Source organism: Perissodus microlepis, chromosome 14, assembly GCF_051167445.1.
Source record: "Perissodus microlepis isolate ML-2025 ecotype Zambia chromosome 14, ASM5116744v1, whole genome shotgun sequence".
NCBI lineage: Eukaryota > Metazoa > Chordata > Actinopteri > Cichliformes > Cichlidae > Perissodus > Perissodus microlepis.
Genome location: NC_140474.1, coordinates 38,625,424 through 38,644,850, shown reverse-complemented (window position 1 = coordinate 38,644,850; position 19,427 = coordinate 38,625,424). Strand labels below are relative to the sequence as shown.

Genomic DNA, 19,427 nt, shown 5'->3' with positions numbered 1-19,427 from the left:
CGATTGTTGGTACTTCCTGGCTTGTGTAGCCACCAGGTAACAAAAGCTCAACACGGCCCCTAGCATTCATTTATTTATTCACTCCACATAAAATGTAATAAATAAATCATATAATACAAAAACCAACTAGTCACAGTTCAACTTTTAACTACTTAAATTTTCAGCTTTTTCCTTTTAAACAAATTTAAAGTGAAACAACACAAAACACTGCAAACCACAACACAATTAAATATAAACTAAAATATGGGGAAAAAAAGGGGGAAAAAAGAACGACCAGATGTTAAATTAAGGCAAAGGTTGTCATTGAGAAATATTAATATCACACTCAACTGACTTCGTTTTATCTTCCCATTGCACTGATGGGTGGACAGTTCTTAGGTGCCTGTGCATGTTGTTTGTGGAGCCGGCTCTATATGATATCCTTTTCTTGCAGACTACACTCTGCCTTTGTTTTGTCAATAAGATTGAAATGGTTCCAGACTTTGCTTCTTTTCTTGGTGTCACTCATTTTCTTTACTGCACCTTTCCAATGTGACGGTGTTGTCTCTTGTTGCTCCCGGCTCTCTTTCTTTCCCTCTCCCTCCTGCTCTTGTTGTGTGCTACCGCCCCGCCCCCTCAGCTCAGCGCTGAGCAGAGGGGGCGGGGCGCAAACGCAAGGCTCTGTTTGCCGTCTCTGCTCAGCGCAAACACAAGGGTGACTTGCAGCGTGAAGTGAAAAAAAGTGAAAGCCGGGGCAGGAGAAGGAAAAAAAAAACCCCACGGCTCCCAATAAGGAGCCGGCTCGCATCATTCACTTCACAGATCCGGCTCTAAGAGCCATTTCGTTCGCGACCGACCCATCACTAATTCTGTGGGTAAACGGCTGCTGCACTGTTTGTACCGTCTCCAGATGTTTCAGTTAAAATGTGCTTCAGCTGTCAGGTCCATATCTGTGGTTTATCGTTGTCTCTGCATGAATCCTGTTCGCTTCTTATGTAGCACTTTACACAACGTGCCTCATTCACACATGCCTTCTATCTAACATTCAAACTCTGATGGGAGAACGACTCGGGGTTCACATCTTGCCCATTTGGTGTGCAGACTGGAGCAGTCGAGGATTAAAGCACCAGCCGTCTGATTGGCAGCTGACCTGCTCTGGTCCTGAGCTCCAGCCTCCGTCGTGCTCTTGACCAGCTGTTTTAGTTCCTCTCGCTTTAAGCCAGATTTGTTTCCTATTGGTTGTCTCTGGAAAACAGCGTTTAATATGGTCGTGCAGCACTGCGACCATTTTTGTCTGACAGAAAATAAACAAACATTTTTAAACCAGTTACTGTTCCATTTGCATAAAAAAGCTTCATCATTATTATAAAATACAAAAATAGAGTTTGCTGTTTGGACCACTGATTAAAAAAATACTGAGTAACAAGTAAAACCTGAAGAATACCAAAGACACTGTTTGTAGAAACCTCGATGTTAGGTATGCTGATTGTGTGTGGCTGATTTCTGTTTTGTTGTTTAGCTAGAAAGTTCCTCAGGATGCGAACAAGATCATCTTGTTCCTTAACTCAAAGACAAACAAAGAGCAAAAAAAGCCCTTTGTGGCAGTCTCTGAGTGCTGTGGTGAACTTTCTTTAAGGCGTGCGTTTCATTTTTCTTCCTCTCTTCTTTCACAGACTCAAAGCTCTGGTGTCGACTGGAGGTCGGAGTGTCCAAGCAGCATGTGACTGGTAGGTTCAACTAAACGTGTATACAGCACATTTCCATCATGTGTACAGGACACATCACCAGGCAGTGGAGGAAATGTATCGTATACCGCCCTCTGCTGGACAAGTGTGTTAAAACTGTGTGTTAAATAATTGCAGGTTAACTGCAGCTGAGTGTAAATCAAACACTTTGTGGAAAAAAGGACGATGCAGACACAGATCTGTGTTTTTGTCACAGCAGCTCACTCTGACAGCAACACTGGTTTCAGCAGTGTCTGAACAACAACCTGCAGTTTGTTGTTACCAATAACTTTAAACTGGAAAGCGTTCTGTACTTAAATAAACCAGTTCACACCGTTACATGGGACATGTACAGCTATACTCTACAGTATGCAGTCAGAAATAACTCCGTATAAGTTGACCTCAAACATGAGTGTAACTTCATTTGTTTAAGTTGCTGGTTCGACGCCTGGCTCCCACCAGCCTGCTCTCCGAGTTTGAATGTGTGTGAATGTTAGACAGCACTAAAAGCATAGAAGGAAGTGTTCGTGTGGACGTGGCATGTTGCATAAAGCACTATGTAAGAATCAGTCCTTTTACCATTTATTGACCTTCAAGCCTGTTAAACTGTACTCAGTTTTTATCTTATATACTGGATTTGCATTTATGTCTGCACATGTTTAAATTCTCATTTAAAGGACAGTGCCTTCCTAGTTTAAAATGCACAGTACTGTAGTGAAAGCTATGCTCCTGTATGTCTTTCTATTGTGTTTGACTTTGTTATATTGTGAAACTGATTCACGTGGGATAAAAGTTGAGCAATGAATAAACAGTCATGATTAAAACAGTTGGATGTGCGTCAAACTGATGGTCTGATAAGATTTTAAAAAGTCACAATCAGCTCTGACAGGATGTGATGTGTCACAGTCTGTCATTTACTGCTGCACAGAGCTCATCTTCTCTTAATCCCTCTGCATTTGTGAAGAAAACAGCAACGCTTTTTTTACAGATCATGAAAGTTTGCATAGAAGTGCAGATGACCAGAATCATGCCCACTCAGCCATTGTTCACAGTGGGCATCGTGCGTCCTGCCACACACAGGAAGCATTTTCATTTCCACTTGAGAACGTGTCTGAAGTGGACGAGCGTCCGCTGCGTGGGACATATGAGAAAAGACATCCTGGCAGGAGATAATCTGAGAAACAAGAAGCCGAGGACGGCGCCCAAAGATGCACGAGCCACGTTCGCTGGATCGAAGATCCCTGTTGTGTGAGCCGATAAACAGATGATCATAATCAGGAACAGCAAACACTATAGTGACGACTAACCCTCTTCTACCCGACTGTCAGAAAAACACGACTGTTTTTCAAATTTAAAGATGGATAGAGAAAAATCTCTTTAGAGGTAGAGGGGGCGGGGTCTGCGACAGACTGGTGACCTGTCCAGGGTGTACCCCGCCTCTCGCCCTATGACAGCTGGGATAGGCTCCAGCGCCCCCCGCGACCCTGAAAAGGATAAGCGGAAGCGAATGGATGGATGGATGGGGGCGGGGTCAGGAACACAGCACCATCAGTATTTGTGCAGTGCACGTTAACACCTAAATGATTCGTGTGCAAAGACGGCCTCGACTCACTCGATTCTGCTTTTTCTCATTTTCATTTGGTTGTCATCTCACCCCAACCGATCGCAGCAGATGGCCCCGCCCCTCCCTGAGCCTGGAGGTTTCTTCCTGTTTAAAGGGAGTTTTTCCTTCCCACTGTCGCCAAAGTGCTGCTCATAGGGGGTCATATGATTGTTGTGGTTTTCTCTGTAGGGTCTTTTCCTTACAATATAAAGCACCTTGAGTGGGCTGTTGTTGTGATTTGGCGCTGTGTGGAAATGAAACTGAATTGAGTATTGTCAGGGTGGTCAGTGCTCACGTTCTAACAGTCAGTGTTATCCTTGTGGGCCTAAAAACAAACACTGTTCTGGGCCTTTTAAGCTCTAGATGTGGAGGATAGTATTCATATGAAGGTATTTGGCTGTTCCAATAATCTGAAGAAAATTAGTTTTCTTGAAAGCCAAAGAGTACATTCAGTCGAATACTGCTGTCCATGCTCCGGGCGAGAGCAGCATGATGAGCCAATAAGCAGACAAGGGGGAGCATTTTATGTCCCAGAGTCTCTAAACAGGAAATGTTCCACTTCGAAGTGAGCTGCAGGGCTCTGGCAGTAATCTGGCTGCACAGCTGAAATAATCCACTGTCAGATATGAGCACTTACCCGTTTCTTCTTTCAAGGTTTCATGTGAAAGTAAATGTACGACATGTCCCAGCAGCACGATGTGAGACCTTTCCATGTCACACACAGGCTGTTTTCACACGTGGACGACCCCTTCTTGGACGACCCGCTGCCGAGAGAGTACGTCCTCTACCTGCGACCCAGCGGGCCCCTTCAGAACCAGCTTTCCCATTTCTGGCAGCAGAGCCGGATCACCTGTGGCAAGAACAAAGCCCACAACATTTTCCCCCATATTACTCTCTGCCAGTTCTTCATGGTGAGTTATACTGGATTTAACTTTCATGGTTGAAATTTGTTGAAAGTTGTAGTCGTCGATATCTGGATAGATTATTTTCTTCTTTGTCCTTGTGCATAAAGTTATTTATCTGAATAGTTTAAGGTAAGCTTCGGCTTATCACTGAAACAGCATCAACAGTGTTAATAGGGAAATGCATGTGAAGGTGCCATCAGAGCTCGTAGTGTCTGCTAACGACCAGCTGTCATAGGCTACGTTCACAGTGCAGGCGAAAGCGTATCAAATCCGACTTTTTTGACCCTATGCGACCCGTATCTGATCATGTTGTGACAGTGTGAACGGCACAAATCCGTCTTTTACGTCACTGACACAAGACAGGCGCCAATCATCAGCACCGGAGAAAGTGATAGACTGCTGCAACAACACCTACTAGCTCTGTAGCTATGGGCTCAAAATGTGGTCATAAATATTTTGTACTTGTAAATCAGTTTTGTATGTGTAAACAGAATTTGTGCGTAAAAAAGATTTGTGTGTGGACTTAGAAAAAAAACCCCTGCAAGTTACAAGTACGAATTTTGACCCTATTTTTCTTCCTTTCATCTGATTGGTCAATGTCATGTCAATCACAAATGTAACAATCCAATCAGAGAACAGATGGGTTTGGCTGTCGGAGGGGCACTTTTTTGAACTGCAGGTCCTTGAAGGGTGATACAGTTTGAAGCTGGAGGATCTCTATATAAATATCCGATAGCAGCTAGGTCCCCTAACTTTCAGCAGCTGTTGAAAGGATAAAGTTGTGCTATATCAGTGGTTAGAAATACATTATTACTTTAGGATTAGTTTAACACAAAGTCAGGGCTGACCCGGGACCATTGCTGTGAGTCACAGTACGCAGCATAAGTCCTTTCACATCGGACGCAGGATGTGCTGCTAATGCTAACTGCTAACTAAAAGCCAAGGATCCAGAATGTGTTGCGCTGGCTGCTGGGCTCTGTGGGTTTTTGCAGCAGCTCTACCTGTACTAGATGCACCTGCTCCTTGTCTTTTCTATCTCTGACTTTATGTCCTCTACAAGAGTTTCTGTTTTTTTTGCTGGTTCTTCAAATGTTCAATAAAAACATGTATGCTAATTCATAGCGACGAAAGCTTTGTAATGAAGACTGTCATTTCCAAAACACTGCCCCCCCCCCGTGGTCCGCAGCGCTGTTGAAAAGGCTGTGGAAGTCCCTGTATTAAACACGTAGACCTGTGACACAAAAATCACCAAACTCGGACGACCACAGACTGTTTTCCTTCGTGGTGATGAAGGAAAACGCTGGGTTGGCATGTAAAAGGGCATTTATTCCCTTCAAGGACCTGCAGTTCAAAAAAAGCGCCCCTCCAACAGCCAAACCCATCTGTTCTCTGATTGGATTGTTACATTTGTGATTGACATGACATTGACCAATCAGATGAAAGGAAGAAAAATAGGGTCAGAATTCGTACTTGTGACTTGCAGGGTTTTTTTGGCTAAGTCCACACACAAATCTTTTTTACACACAAATTATTTTTACACGTACAAAACTGATTTACAAGTACAAAATATTTATGACCACATTTTGAGCCCATATGTAGCCGCCATTTTTACTTCCGTAAACAGAGCGCGTTGTGTGTGACGTCTTCTTTTGCGCATGCGGCCGCTTTGAGGGCCGTGAACCGTTCACACCAGAGCGCGTTTGCTGTCACATTTTATTTGTAGTGTGAACAACCAGACAAAAAAATCGATTTGATCAAAACATCGGAATTGAGCATAAAGACCTGCAGTGTGAACGTAGCCTTAGAGATGAGTAAGAACTGAATCGTAAAAAAAAGAACTTTTAAGGATGAGCTTTATTTGTCAGTTGCAGTTGCCTGCAGCTGAGATGACAGACCCAGTCCACCATACAGACAATACAATATACAAACTTACATTGGGAAGCCAGGTCAGGCGAGGCAGCAAAAAAAGGGCTAGACAGTGAGATATGTAACATATGGGGGCAAAGTCAGGAGAAAAAAAAGGGTTCTGCCCATGATGACTTCCAACCAGTGAGTCAACATGAGGAGAAAACACAAAAACTCCATAGCACATAAAGAAGCACAGATATCATCACACTGTAACGCCATGAAACACAGGCAAGCAACATAAGGGCGGGGGTACGCCGATGTACACAGTCGTCGCGGACGCTGCGAGTCCTCGCGCCTCCAGCTGAGCCGCTGTCTCCATGGGGGAGGTAAGCATGGGAGGAGGCGTTGGATCCGGGGAAGGGAGTGTGGTGAGTACATATCAGTATCAGTGTGCATGCGTGCGTGTCGGGGTGTGTGTCCTGAGTTCAGCCTGAGAAAGTGTCCTTTAGCCTGTTAGGCAAAGATCAACAGTGCGCAGCCTACGCAGGTGGCCTTGAGTCAGTTCGTTCTCGTTCTCGTATCTCCTGGAAGAATGTTGTTGTTCTCCTCGGCGTCAACCTTCAAGCAGCTGGCGCCATCGGGGGTGGGGGTATAGCCGCATTATAGATGTAGGTAACTGGTTTTAGGTCGAACTGCACCCATTTTACACTCGTTCTAATGTCCATCACTGGTCTCCAGGTGTATCTCTCTTTTAAGAGCCGTGAGCTCCTCCAAGATCTTTCCCATATTTCGTTCAGTAAGGACAGTCTGAGCACTCACCGCTCTTCCCACAGTTTCCATCAGAGCGGCGAGCCTTGTGGGGTTTTGAACAGCAGTCACTGCTTTCTTCATTTTACGGTAAGCCAGGGCCAAGCCAGCTCCAAACAGCAAGAGCCCTGTTATCATGGGTCCGAATAAGTAGATGTCTTCAATGTCCTCGATAGACAGTCTCGCCAGGCACACGACACGCCACTTCTGCCACACGTCCATCGTGTAACCAGCAGGGAACGTCCTTCTGGGACACTCTGGCTCTCCCGAACCCAGGCTTCTCGTCGAGAATAGAGTGTCAATTGCATTAAGGGACCAGTTGATCAAATCCATAGTTCTTCTTTAGTGTTAGAGAACAAGAGGGAGAAAGAGAGACTCTCTCAGGGTCTAGACAAGGACATAGAAGCAGCAGCAGGGAAGATAAGGGAAGGAGAGGGTGAAAGATGCGTCCGCCTCCTCCAAGAGCCAGAAGAGAGATCTTTGTACAAAATCTTTAAGATTGAAGACATTTCTGGTAAATACGAATATCTGAAATAGGGAGGAGGGACAATAAGACACAAGTGAACTGAGTCAAGGCAAATACAATGGTGGGAAAACATCAAAGGAGGAAGTTAAAAAAGGAAAGTAGTAAACCACAGGAAGCCACAAAAGAAGCTTTCAAAACAAGAGGAAATAGTGTAACATCCACACACGTGAGAGTTTTGTGAACTTTACAAAAAAGCGAGCTACACAAATGTGTAACACTCTAAAATTGTATGTTGTCGTTCTGCATGTTTACATCTTCTTCACAGCAGATTTTTCTTAATGAGCAGCATCATTGTTATATTCCAGAGACTACACAGATGTGCATCAGTACTTAGAAACAGTATGGCGCCCAGCCCTCACTCTGATCATCTCTTCTTGCTTACACAGTGTGCAGACCACAAAGTAGAAGCTCTGTGCGAAGCCCTCCAGGCCAGCGTACAGCAGTGGCGGGGTCGGTTTCCCAGCCCGCTGCCTTTGGAGCTCTACACATCTTCTAACTTCATCGGTCTTTTCGTGGAGGAGCAGGTGGCCGATATCCTCAAGCAGTTTGCAGCTGACTTTGCCGCAGAGGCTGTCAGGAAGGCAGGTAAGAAGTACGAGCGTGAGGGATATCTGCACCCACAATGCTTTCTGATATTAAAGACGTGTGTCTTCCTGTCAGTCTGTTCCGTCTTTCACAGCGTGTCACCGTCTGTCAGCATCACTTCACTGTTGTCACAGAGTAATGCATGCTGACTGCCTTTGTGATTGTTGTGAACGGCGTTCTTAACAGCTTATTGAAGGCCTCGCTCATTCTGTCGCTCCAAGTACAGCGACGCGCCCACATCTTATCAGAGCGGATGCTCTGTTATATTTTGGTTGTTTAGCATTAAAGAAAAAAACAGACACAGGTTTCTTCAGATTGAAAGCAAAGTGCGCCTTTGTTCTGAAAGCAGTCCCTGTGTGACATGTCTCCTGTCCCTCTGTCTCTGTCAGAAGTCCACGTGGAGCCTCACAAGAAGCAGCTCCATGTAACTCTAGCCTACAACTTCCCCAGTGATCACCTCCCCTCACTAGAGAAACTCGCTAAGGGCATTGAAGTGAAGCTGGGATGTGATTGGCTGGCTGTTCTGTTCTCCCGGGACATTCGTTTTGCTAACCACGAGGTAGCTGATATTCAGACTAAACCCCGCATGCTCCAGAACTGCACACACTGAGGACAGCTATTGAGTAGTGATGTCTGTATGTTCTGCTTGTCTGTGATTGGCCGATGCAGACCCTGAGGGTGATGTACCCCTACGTGCCACAGAACGACGATGAGCTGGAGCTGGTTCCCGGGGATTTCGTCTTTATGTCTCCCGTGGATCAGAACAGTACCAGCGAGGGCTGGGTGTACGGGACCTCGCTCGCCACCGGGCTGTCCGGCCTGCTGCCTGAGAACTATGTGAGCCTGGCGGATGAATCTGACACCTGGGTGTTTCATGCGTAAGTGTAGCACACGAGGAACGTTGCTGCTGGAGTATTTATGAGCGTGCACATTCACTGATGACTGTAGGCTTTGCACAGTGCGTCTGCAGCTAGCCCAAACCAAAGAATCTGTGCGTAACAAAACCACGGCGGACCCGTCCACATGTTCGTGCTTTTCAGCGTCTTACACACTTTAGTGGCCACACACGGTTGCTGTTCACAAACTCGGCTGCAGCTTTACAGCTCACAGCTTGACATCCACATCGACTACAACAGCACTGACTCAGACAGAGCACAGATTGTAAGCATGATTGCAGATGCCGCCCAGGTGCATCCATCTCACCTGCAGCGGCATCACAGACCACGCCCCGCCTCACTGTGTTTCGATATGGCAACGTTAACCTTACTTCTCAGGATCCAAAGAAACAATCAGTATATTTAAAGGTTCACATCACACACGTCTCTCAGCTCAGTTCAATTCCATTTTATTCGCGTAGCACCAGATTTACAGTGACAGTGTTTTTCCACCAACCACAGCTCCCACTCGTTCTTCAGCTGTGAGGCCAGTGACAAGGGCAGTAAAGACAGAGGCCTGTTCGACGGACTGTTGGACAGCCGCCGTCCCGATAGCACAAGTCCCGGGGACACGCCGTCCCTTAGTCTCATCTGTCATCCAATGCAGGTACTCAACCTGTGAACTGCGCACTAAATGTTGCTGTTATCTGTCCAAATGTTCAAGCGCCCTGTTACTCGGATGTTCAGCAGGTCCTGCGGATCAGCGGGGGTCACTCTCGGCAACCCAAGCGGACTCTTTTCGTGTGCCGCCACGGTGAGAGGATGGATGTGGTCTTTGGCAAACACTGGCTCTCCCTCTGCTCAGATAGTAAAGGTGAGCACGTCCACACACCTTCATTACTGTCTTTGTGCGCCTCACGGTGAGGTTTGGACATGCAGCGGTACTTTTCTTCCCGCCTCTGCAGGTAGATACGTACGTTCCAACCTGAACATGCCTCCCAGTCTGCCTCTGTGGGGAGGACAGAGAGACTATGACATGGATGCTCCCATTACTGTGTTTGGATCCACCCAGGCCCGGCTTGTGGGTACGTGACTGGTGCAGATGTGAATGGTGTAAAGCACCTGCTGCTGATGAGCAGGCTGACATTTTTGTTTTTGCACGTGTGCTTTGCTTTCTTCTCCAGGTGAAGCCCTGTTAGAGAGCAACACAGCCATAGACTTTGTGTACTGCTCTCCCGCTCTGCGGTGTGTTCAGACTGCACAGAACATCCTGAAAGGTAAAAACGGGTCCGGCCTGTGCACCAGCGGTCGCGCCGACACATCGAGATAGCGCGTTTCTTTTTTTATCTACGACATTTGGTTTGTGCGAACAGGTTTACAGCAGGACAGCAAGCTGAAGGTGCGAGTGGAGCCGGGGCTTTTCGAATGGACCAAGTGGGTGTCTGGGAGCTCAATGCCTGCATGGATACCTCCCACCGACCTGGCTGTTGCACACTTCAGTGTTGACACAACTTACAGGTGATGACTGCCGAGCAGCGGCTTTTGCTTGTGTGGGGACTTTGGATGCTAACTGTGCCGTGTTAGAGCTTGCATATTTCACACCTCTAATACGGAGAGAAACTAAGACGTATCTATACAACTGTAAATATAAATCCACACAGAAAGCAATGGTATGAATGCTGGTCATGTGATGATGGGAAGGTTGGTGGTTCGATCCCTGCCAGTCTGCATCCCTCTAATCTACAAATATACTAACGCCAAGTGTGAATGTGTTGTATGAAGCGAGAGAGAAGCTCTGTATCAGAATCAGTCCATTTACCATGAACTGTATTTCACTCACAGTAGAGCGCAGAAAATATATCAGATGTTAACAAAGAGAAAGGACCATTTGAAGAATAATATTAGCTCATATTTTATTTAATGGCAGCAACGTGTCCTGGCTGTAGCTGGGCAGCAACTCTTCTAACAACAGTCCATAAATGTTTGGACGTGAGGAGAGCAGCTGCTGGACCTGTGGCCGAGGTCGTCCCGCCGTTGTCTCACAGAGGATCGTAGCTGCTCGCCTCTCCTCGGTCATGTCGTCTTCTTTGTTTCATGATGTTCTCAATGTTTCCGCTGGTGATCTGCAGGCCAGTTCAACACTCTTGTACTGTGAAGCCGCACTGTCGTAACTCTGTGGGGTTTCACAGAAATATGGAAGGTTCTTCCCTGGAAAAGACACGGTCGGGATGGCAGCACATGTTGCTGTGTCGTTCCACGATCTCCTTCATCCCATCAGAGGTGGAGACTTTTGAACTACGTGATAACAAGCCAGACAGTCCCGCTGCTCTTTAGTCCACAGGACGTTACAAATGTTTGATCTGTCTGATCACAGAGCAGTTTTCCATCTTCCCTCGGTCCATGTTGAATGAGCTTGGGTCCAGAGATGATGTGTGCGACACAGCTTTAACCTGCCCGCGTGGCACAGCGGGCTGTGTTCTGGAAGTGTTCTTGAACCCGTGCACAGAGTCGTGACTGTTTGCATTAGTGATATTCAGCCTTGTGCACAGCCGCCGCTCCAGATTCTCTGAATCTTTTTGTAGATGATATACAGTGGCTTGCAAAAGTATTGGGCCCCCTTGAACTTTCCCACATTTTGTCACATCACAGCCACAAACATGAACCTGCAACATGCACCTGTGTGTAATCTAATGTCAGTACAAATACAGCTGCTCTGTGACGCCTCAGAGGTTGTCTAAGAGAATATTGGGAGCAACAACACCATGAAGTCCAAAGAACACACCAGACAGGTCAGGGATAAAGTTATTGAGAAACTTAAAGCAGGCTTAGGCTACAAAAAGATTTCCCAAGCCTTGAACATCCACGGAGCACTGTTCAAGCCATCATCCAGAAATGGAAGGAGTACGGCACAACTGTAAACCTACAAGTTCGTCTTTTGGGATAAAATGAGCTAATATTTTCCATAAAATAGAAAATGTCTTAGTGTAAGCATTTGACTTCTGTTGTGATTAAAATACTGTACAGGATTAAGAGGTTTGCTAATCGTTGCATTCTGCTTTTACGGATTTTACACTGAGTCCCAACTTTTGGGGGGTTGAAGCAGGAGCAGCAGGGTTTGTAACACGCCAGCAGGAACCCTGTGTATGTCTGCCTGGCCTGCAGAGATCTCCTCTGTACTTCTGATGGACTGAAGGATCCAGAGCGAGTCTTACTCCGTCTCCCAAACCGCAGTCCACGCCCACTCAAAGGCACAGAGAAGACACTTACTCTGCCTAACATGTTTCACTAATTATTTATCTCAATGCAGACCTCTGATCCCAGTCAGCAAGCTCACTGTGTCCGAGTCCTACGAGAACTACATGAGTCGGAGCTATCAAGTAACCAAAGACATCCTGTCAGACTGCAAAAACAGTGGTAAGAGACACACAGCAGAGCTGCTGCAGATGTGGAACGTTTAAAGATCAGCATGTTCATGTCTTTGTGCATCCCGCCTGGGTTTCCACTCTCCGTAGGAAACAACGTGCTGATTGTAGCCCACGCTTCTTCCTTAGAGGCCTGCACGCGCCAGCTGCAGGGCCGCAGCCCACAGAGCGCCAAGGACTTCATCCAAGTCGTCCGAAAGGTCCGCTCACACACCTTTTTTCATCTGGTGCATCTGTTTTATTTTCTTTGTTACATTGCACCTTTCTGCCCATCCGTCACTGCTTCCGTCTGGCTTTCCAGCCTCCTCTCATCCAGCCCATTTGTGCAAAAACAGGGGTGCGTTCACTGTATAGAGGAAAACACAGTCAAAGCTGTATTTCTTTGACGGGTTTTGGAGGATCAGACAATAACAAACTGTGAACGGGACATTTCTGAAATCATGTGATGAACAAACACGAGCCCTACTGTCTAACATGGTTTCAGTTTAAATAAGAAACATGTGCATCTATGATCACAAGCATTTACTCTAAATTGTTTTTAGTGCCCAGCTCGCTCATCCTCAGCTCTCTGACCCGACATGAAAAGCAGGGAAGCGACTGGAAGCTCTCATGTGCACAGTTTCTACCATCATGTTTGTGGGTTCCTACCAGACTAAACTTCCTCTTTAGATAACGTTTGTTCTCTGGGTGGCTCATTAGGGGGAAATGAGTTGATGTGTCTCACGTCACTGAGGCTTTAGTGTTTATCCAGGGTGTTAATGTGAAACAGTCAAACCAAACATGGCTACGGAAGATTGGAAATGCCCAAATGACAACAGATAACGCAAAGTCAAAAAGTGAAGTGCGTGTGTTTCCCTCTGGTTTTACTTTGGTTTCTCTTTTCAGTTAAACGGAACAAAAAAGCAGTTTTATGTGTTTTTAGCAACGGTAAACTAAACACTGCCGTAGCTTTGTGCCATCACAGTACAGAATCTGTCCACAGCTCATGTTCCTGTTGATGTTCACTGAGGGTCATTAACTGCTTCTCATACTCACACTGACTGTGCTGCGCTCTGCTGGATGACACCGTGAAGTATAAAACAGCTGATGATGTCAAAAAATAGGAAATAAATAAATCAGTTTGCACTAAAGTGGAAACTTAAAAGGATCAAAAAATATTCTTTGATTTATAAATAATTAATGAAACAGTAATGTGTGTTTTTGTTAAATACAAAGAAATGATACAAAGATTATTATCCTTGTATTTCCCACATTCACGTCACGTGCTCTGTTAGTGTGAGTACACGTGTAAAACAAAGTCAGTCTCGTAACATAATATCTGTGAAGTCGTGGCTTCCTTCCTGTTGGAGGTTAAATGAGGAGCGCTACATTTAGAAACATGGGAAAATCCAGGAAACGATAATGAAAATGTTACAAAGTTTCTGTGTCGGACCGCCGTCATCTTTAATCTACTCTCCGAGTCACGTTTCCTTTGCTCTGCTTGCTCCTCAGATCCCTTACCTGGGCTTTTGCTCCTGCGAGGAGCAGGGGGACACGGGGGTGTGGCAGTTAGCGGACCCTCCCATCCTCCCCCTCACACATGGGCCAAACCACAGCTTTGACTGGAGGGAGACGCTCCTGCAAGAATGACCGGCCTGAGCAGACCCTCTTAACCTGATGATGTACACACTCGGACTGCAGCGGCACCGCCGCCCCACCCCCGCCCTTCCTCCAAATACTGGAACTTTCAGCCCGTCAGCAGAGAGCGCCTCGGCTCTCTGCCCCAGGTGACAAAGTTTGGCAGCGTGTGTCCGCTCAACATTAAGCACGCTCAGATATCACCCACCCAGTCTCAGGAAACGCATTAGGATCATAAGACGGCTGTTCTCTCGCCGTATTAAAAATGACGTTTGATTGATTTTAGTGAGGACTCAGAATTTGATCTATTGAGTTGTGATGTTAGCACGCAGTAGCATTCTGGCTATAGGTGTAAATGTTTTTGCTCAAAGCGTGAAATTACAATCAGTTTTAAACACGCCGATGTTTTTGTAGTATTACATTTGGACAGGACAAAAGATTAGTTACAGTAGACTGACCACCTCCATTTACAGTAAGTCCAAAGATTTCCCTTTGAATGGGGCAAAGAAAGGCATCAGATACTGTTTTATTCTAACTTTACCATAAACAACATCATTTGTATGCTTTAAAAACATGGCTTTATGTAAACATATGTGAAGGATCCTGAACACTTTTTGTTCTGCAGTGGAGTTTCTCAAAATTTCATGAGACTGTGGGTTTGTAACCACGGAGCTCCCGATCAGAACAACAGCGTAGTATTATTGGAGGTTTCATGGAGTTGGCGTCCCGTGTCCTGCCGCTGCCACGTCACCAGCTGAGGTAGAACGTTTACGCCACAGCTCGTAGTCTTCGTCACACCCTCCCGATGCCCCCGTACAATGCATCCCCCCACTGTCGTCTCCATATGTAGCACACTGAGGACAGCGGTGTCTCTGCAGCGACGTCACGACCTGCAATACCGACAATCACAAAGTAGCTTCTTAATTCTGGTCCAGCAGCAGTTTGTTGTTCAGACGCTCTCAGCGATCAGAAACGTCTTCCACTTTTATTTGTATTTATTTATAAGCCTTTATTGTTACAAGCAAAAATAATAAAAACAGGTATCATTTCTAACAGCATGCAAGAACTTATGCTCTGTATCTCAGGTGTTGACTACATTTAAGACACACACAGTGTGTGTGTGGTTTGAAAACTGTTCCACTGATTGACTGTGATGTTGCCCCTGTCTAAGATTAAACTGATGTACCAACTGCCATCTGTAGCAGAAACGACGTATTCACACATCTGCTCTTTTATCCCGCTGCGTTTGGGGGAATCCTGGCTCATGCTGCCAATGCAAAATGAGTTCCCACTGCAATGTAATGCTGGCGTCTTCATGCATACTAGCAAAGTAGTCTGCGTTGTTCCAAGTGCAGAGCAGCTTCCATTGCTAACACGAGAGCTAAGGCTGCGTTCGCATATAGCATCATGGTGTTCATCACAACGCCACAGGAAGAGCTCGACAGTTTGAAAAAAGGCTACTCGGCGCTGATCATTTTAAAGGGTCGCTGTGTAGAAACGTGTGTGCGGAGAGTTCAGCCTAGACTCAACCAACGTTTAGGAGAACTGCTCCTTTAAAGAAGCAGTTTGGCACAGCTGGGAAGTGTAGTTCCCTGCACTCCAGCTGCACGGCTGCCATGTCTGCTACAGACAACAGTAGAGCTCCACTCGGTCACATCACAGATAAAAGCAGCTCAAACCAGTACGGTGGATAAAGAGAATTCAAGACTAATAACAGCATTTGGTAATTTAATAACCTGTTATAAGCTTGACTTGTTCTAAACTGTTTCTGTTTTGTAAGCTGTATCACTTTCAGATTTTTAAACCGGGATAATCCCTTATTGACTAGCATTTCTGTCAAACTGTAAATTATGAAGAGCTAACAATGAATTTTGCTCTCAGAGTAAAGAAAGAAGCTGCAGGAACACATCTGCATTGTAAAAACTGTATGACCAGTCTGCAATGAAACCTCTCAGTGAGAAGCATCAGTCAGGAGGAACACAGCAGCGGCGACACGACGCGATGCTCGAGTCAGTCCATGCAGTGAAAACCTCACATCAGACCCGCTAAGCACTTGTAGCATTGCTGAACTCAGTCACTGCACAGTGGTCACAGATGCAAATGTGTGAGGGAAGAGTCACTGCTCCCACACGAATGTGAAAGTTTCTTCCTGTTTAATAAACGTCCAACATTCAGGAGCAACATAAAAAGTCTTAATCTGTGTGAAAAGTGACGAGGAAGAAGCCATGGTGTTCCTTTACTCTTTATTTATTGTCTGATTATATCACCAGATGTGTACAGCACTTAATTTAAAGAAATGTTGGCCTGTAATTTAAACTGTGTGTGCGTGCGTGTGCGTGCGTGTGCGTGCGTGCGTGTGTGTGTGTGCGTGCGTGCGTGTGTGTGTGTGTAGGCTTTTATCTCCAGTTTCTGTCTCGTGCTGAGGTATAAAGAGCAGCTGCGCTTTTTAACGGCTGTAATATTTTCATAGTGATTCATGTGTGAGCGTCAGCCTACAACTGAACGATGATCTTTTGTGTTTTGTTCTGATGGAAGCTGAAAGAGAAACATAATTTTTCTCCATAAGTGAAGTTTTACTACATGTGTGCAAGTTATTGTCTGTTTGACTTGATTGATTTGATGCAGTTACTGTAAAGGGTGTCAAATAAAAATCAATACCTAATCGTTTTGTGAAGATTGATTGTTCATAACCAGCAAATCTGACTGAAGACTGCTGGCTCTTAAATCCATTTAGGCTCGTATATATTGACACATTGGTGCCACTTTTGTTTTTTCCTGTAATACTTATGTGATCAATAGAGGCTGCGAGAGAAAAAATGATGTCCAGCTCATGAATTTGCACAGTACTGTAATTATAGAAAAAAAAGAAAATACTGTACATGCAGACCGTCCTGTACATTCGCCTCACAGTTAAAGTGTTGGTCACTCTGGGACTTTTCCCTGAAATACCTTCATCAAAATCTTTATGGCCTCGTGCTCACTAAGGCCGTCGTTTTTTTCTTTCTTAGATTCAATTCAAGTCAATTTTATTTATATAGCACCAACAACAGTCGCCGCAAGGTGCTTTATATTGTCAGGTCGACCCTACAATAATACATACAGAGAAAAACCCAACAATCATATGACCCCCTATGAGCAGCACTTTGGTGACAGTGGGAAGGAAAAACTCCCTTTTAACAGGAAGAAACCTCCAGCAGAACCAGGCTCAGGGAGGGGCGGGGCCATCTGCTGTGATTGGTTGGGGTGAGAGAAGGAAGACAAACTGGAAGCTGATTCCACAGAAGAGGGGCCTGAAAACTGAAGGCTCTGCCTCCCATTCTACTTTTAAATACTCTAGGAACAACAAGTAGGCCTGCAGTGTGAGAGCGAAGTGCTCTAATAGGGTGATATGGTACTACAAGGTCATTAAGATAAGATGGGGCCTGATTATTTAAGACCTTGTATGTGAGGAGCAGTGTCAGGGACCAAGCAGTAAGGTATAAAGGACACAGGTGTTTAATTCAAAAAAGGGGTTTTATGGACCCAAAAGTATGAAAAGATATTTTTGTCAGCCTGGCTACAGTGCTGAAGAGAAACCTGGGGTTGTTCTTATTTTCTTCAATCAGTGATGAATAGTAAGATGTTCTGGCTTTGCGGAGGGCTTTCTTATAAAGCAGCAAACTATTTCTCCAGGCTAAATGATGATCCTCTAAATTTGTGACACGCCATTTCCTCTCCAGATTACGAGTCATCTGCTTTAGGCTACGTGTTTGAGAATTATACCACGGAGTCAGGTACTTCTGATTAGAGACCTTAGTTTTCACTGGAGCTACAGTATCCAGAGTCGTACGTAGTGAGGAGGTGAAATTATTAACAAGATAATCGACCTCTGTTGGAGCAGCGTTCAGATAGCTGCTCTGCTCTGTGTTGGTACAGGGCATTGAAGATGATAACAGTGGGTGGATTATATTCTTAAACTTAGTTACAGCGCTTTCAGAAAGACATCTACTTTGATAAAATCTACTCTCCACTGCTGTGTAATCAATTATTGTAAATGTAAATGTTATCAGGAAATGATCAGACAGGAGAGGGTTTTCAGGAAACACTGTTAAATGTTCAGTTTCTATGCCATATGTTAAAACAAGATCTAGAGTGTGATTAAAGTGGTGGGTGGGTTCTTTTACATTTTGAGAGAAGCCAATTGAGTCTAAAAACAGACTAAATGCCATGTTGAGGCTGTCATTTTTAGCATCTACATGGATGTTAAAATCACCCACAATAATTATTTTATCTGAGCTCAGAACTAAATCAGATAAAAAGTCTGAGAAATCAGAGAGAAACTCCGCGTAAGGCCCAGGTGGACGATAGATGATAACAAGTAAGACTGGTTTCTGAGTTTCACAGCTGGGGTGGACGAGGCTAAGCATCAGACTTTCAAATGAATTAAAAGTCTGTCTTGAATTCTGCGAGAGTACGAGAGTTTAGCATGAGTCCCAGGTCGAAATAATCCTCATTTGTGTTATTCTAGGCCTGCAGTCTCTCAGTTCACCCGGCTGTCTACAAAAAGCTCTGCTGTCTTTAAGCTAACTTCCTCTGATTGGCTGCCCCTCACCAACAGAATATACTAGCAGAGACTGGGCGGGGCTTGTGTGCTCACAGTCAGCGCTGTCTGCAGTCACACTGAGACTGGGGTGGGTTTGTCAATAACTGTGTTTCTGTGCATATTAAACAGTTAACCGCTGAATTCATGTAACTGCCAACAGACACATTCATCCAATCACAGACTGACTTTGTCTGGATACAACAAACTTTAAAGGCGTCAGCTGAGTGTGATTGGTCACAGAGCTGGTTCCCATCACCCACACTTTGGTGGGGAGGCTGCAGCGTCTCGGCTCTCTCACAGCGTGTACAGCCTGAGATTTGGACTCATGGGGATCGCTGTGTCACTGCTTCAGACAAGGCCATGATTATCAGGAGCATCCACCACTGTAATGGGATCTGAAAGGTGGGGAAGAGAGTAGGTCCCATTTAAAGAATGCATCATGGTGGTTTTGAACACTGCTGTTAGTTCCATCACGTGTTTGTGTTCAAACTGAATATAACAGCAGCAGTGAGGGGGCCTCAGCAGCCTGACATCAGATATTCCAAAGCTGCTCAAAGGGAGCACTCTTCTGGGTGAGTTTGAACTCGTGTGTTTATCAGATATAAGGCATGATTCAAACATAGGCCGCAGGCACTGTCTGTTTTATTCAGCCATAGGTTAGCATTACTGGAAGCGTCTCTTTGTTAGTGGGACATGAGGACTGATGCTGCTTTGTAGAACAGCTTTGAGGCTGGAGCCAGTAGCTGGTTAGTTTAGCCTGAGCACAGGAAGGTAAAGACCTGCTTGGTCTAAACATAATGAACGACTTGTCTGTGTAAAGTTTTACTGATATGATACTAACATTTATCTCCACAACTTCCTGCACAGCTGAGAGGGCCTCAGTTTCCCATTTTGGTTACTTTGTCCTCAGATGTTACGTCATCACTTAAATCATGAAATTAAGATATTCTTTTT

The 19,427-nt window shown here is 45.3% G+C and overlaps 1 protein-coding gene across 2 annotated transcripts in view; it reads left to right on the top strand.

Annotated features, from left to right (window-relative positions):
• The window catches only part of ubash3bb (ubiquitin associated and SH3 domain containing Bb), a 44,761-nt gene extending 28,208 nt beyond the window's left edge, over nt 1-16,553 (top strand). The window contains exons 2-14 of one of the 2 annotated variants that reach the window (XM_084951504.1): nt 1,653-1,706; nt 4,031-4,217; nt 7,779-7,977; nt 8,367-8,536; nt 8,647-8,855; nt 9,375-9,519; nt 9,603-9,726; nt 9,818-9,937; nt 10,037-10,129; nt 10,226-10,370; nt 12,160-12,266; nt 12,365-12,474; nt 13,766-16,553. In XM_084951504.1, coding sequence (XP_084807630.1) covers nt 1,653-1,706; nt 4,031-4,217; nt 7,779-7,977; nt 8,367-8,536; nt 8,647-8,855; nt 9,375-9,519; nt 9,603-9,726; nt 9,818-9,937; nt 10,037-10,129; nt 10,226-10,370; nt 12,160-12,266; nt 12,365-12,474; nt 13,766-13,903 — 1,801 coding nt within the window. In that variant the 3' untranslated portion in view covers nt 13,904-16,553. Of the gene's footprint in view, nt 1-1,652; nt 1,707-4,030; nt 4,218-7,778; nt 7,978-8,366; nt 8,537-8,646; nt 8,856-9,374; nt 9,520-9,599; nt 9,727-9,817; nt 9,938-10,036; nt 10,130-10,225; nt 10,371-12,159; nt 12,267-12,364; nt 12,475-13,765 lie in introns of both variants that reach the window. The other variant, XM_084951502.1, reaches the window with a different exon arrangement.
• The last annotated feature ends 2,874 nt before the right edge of the window (nt 16,554-19,427 follow it).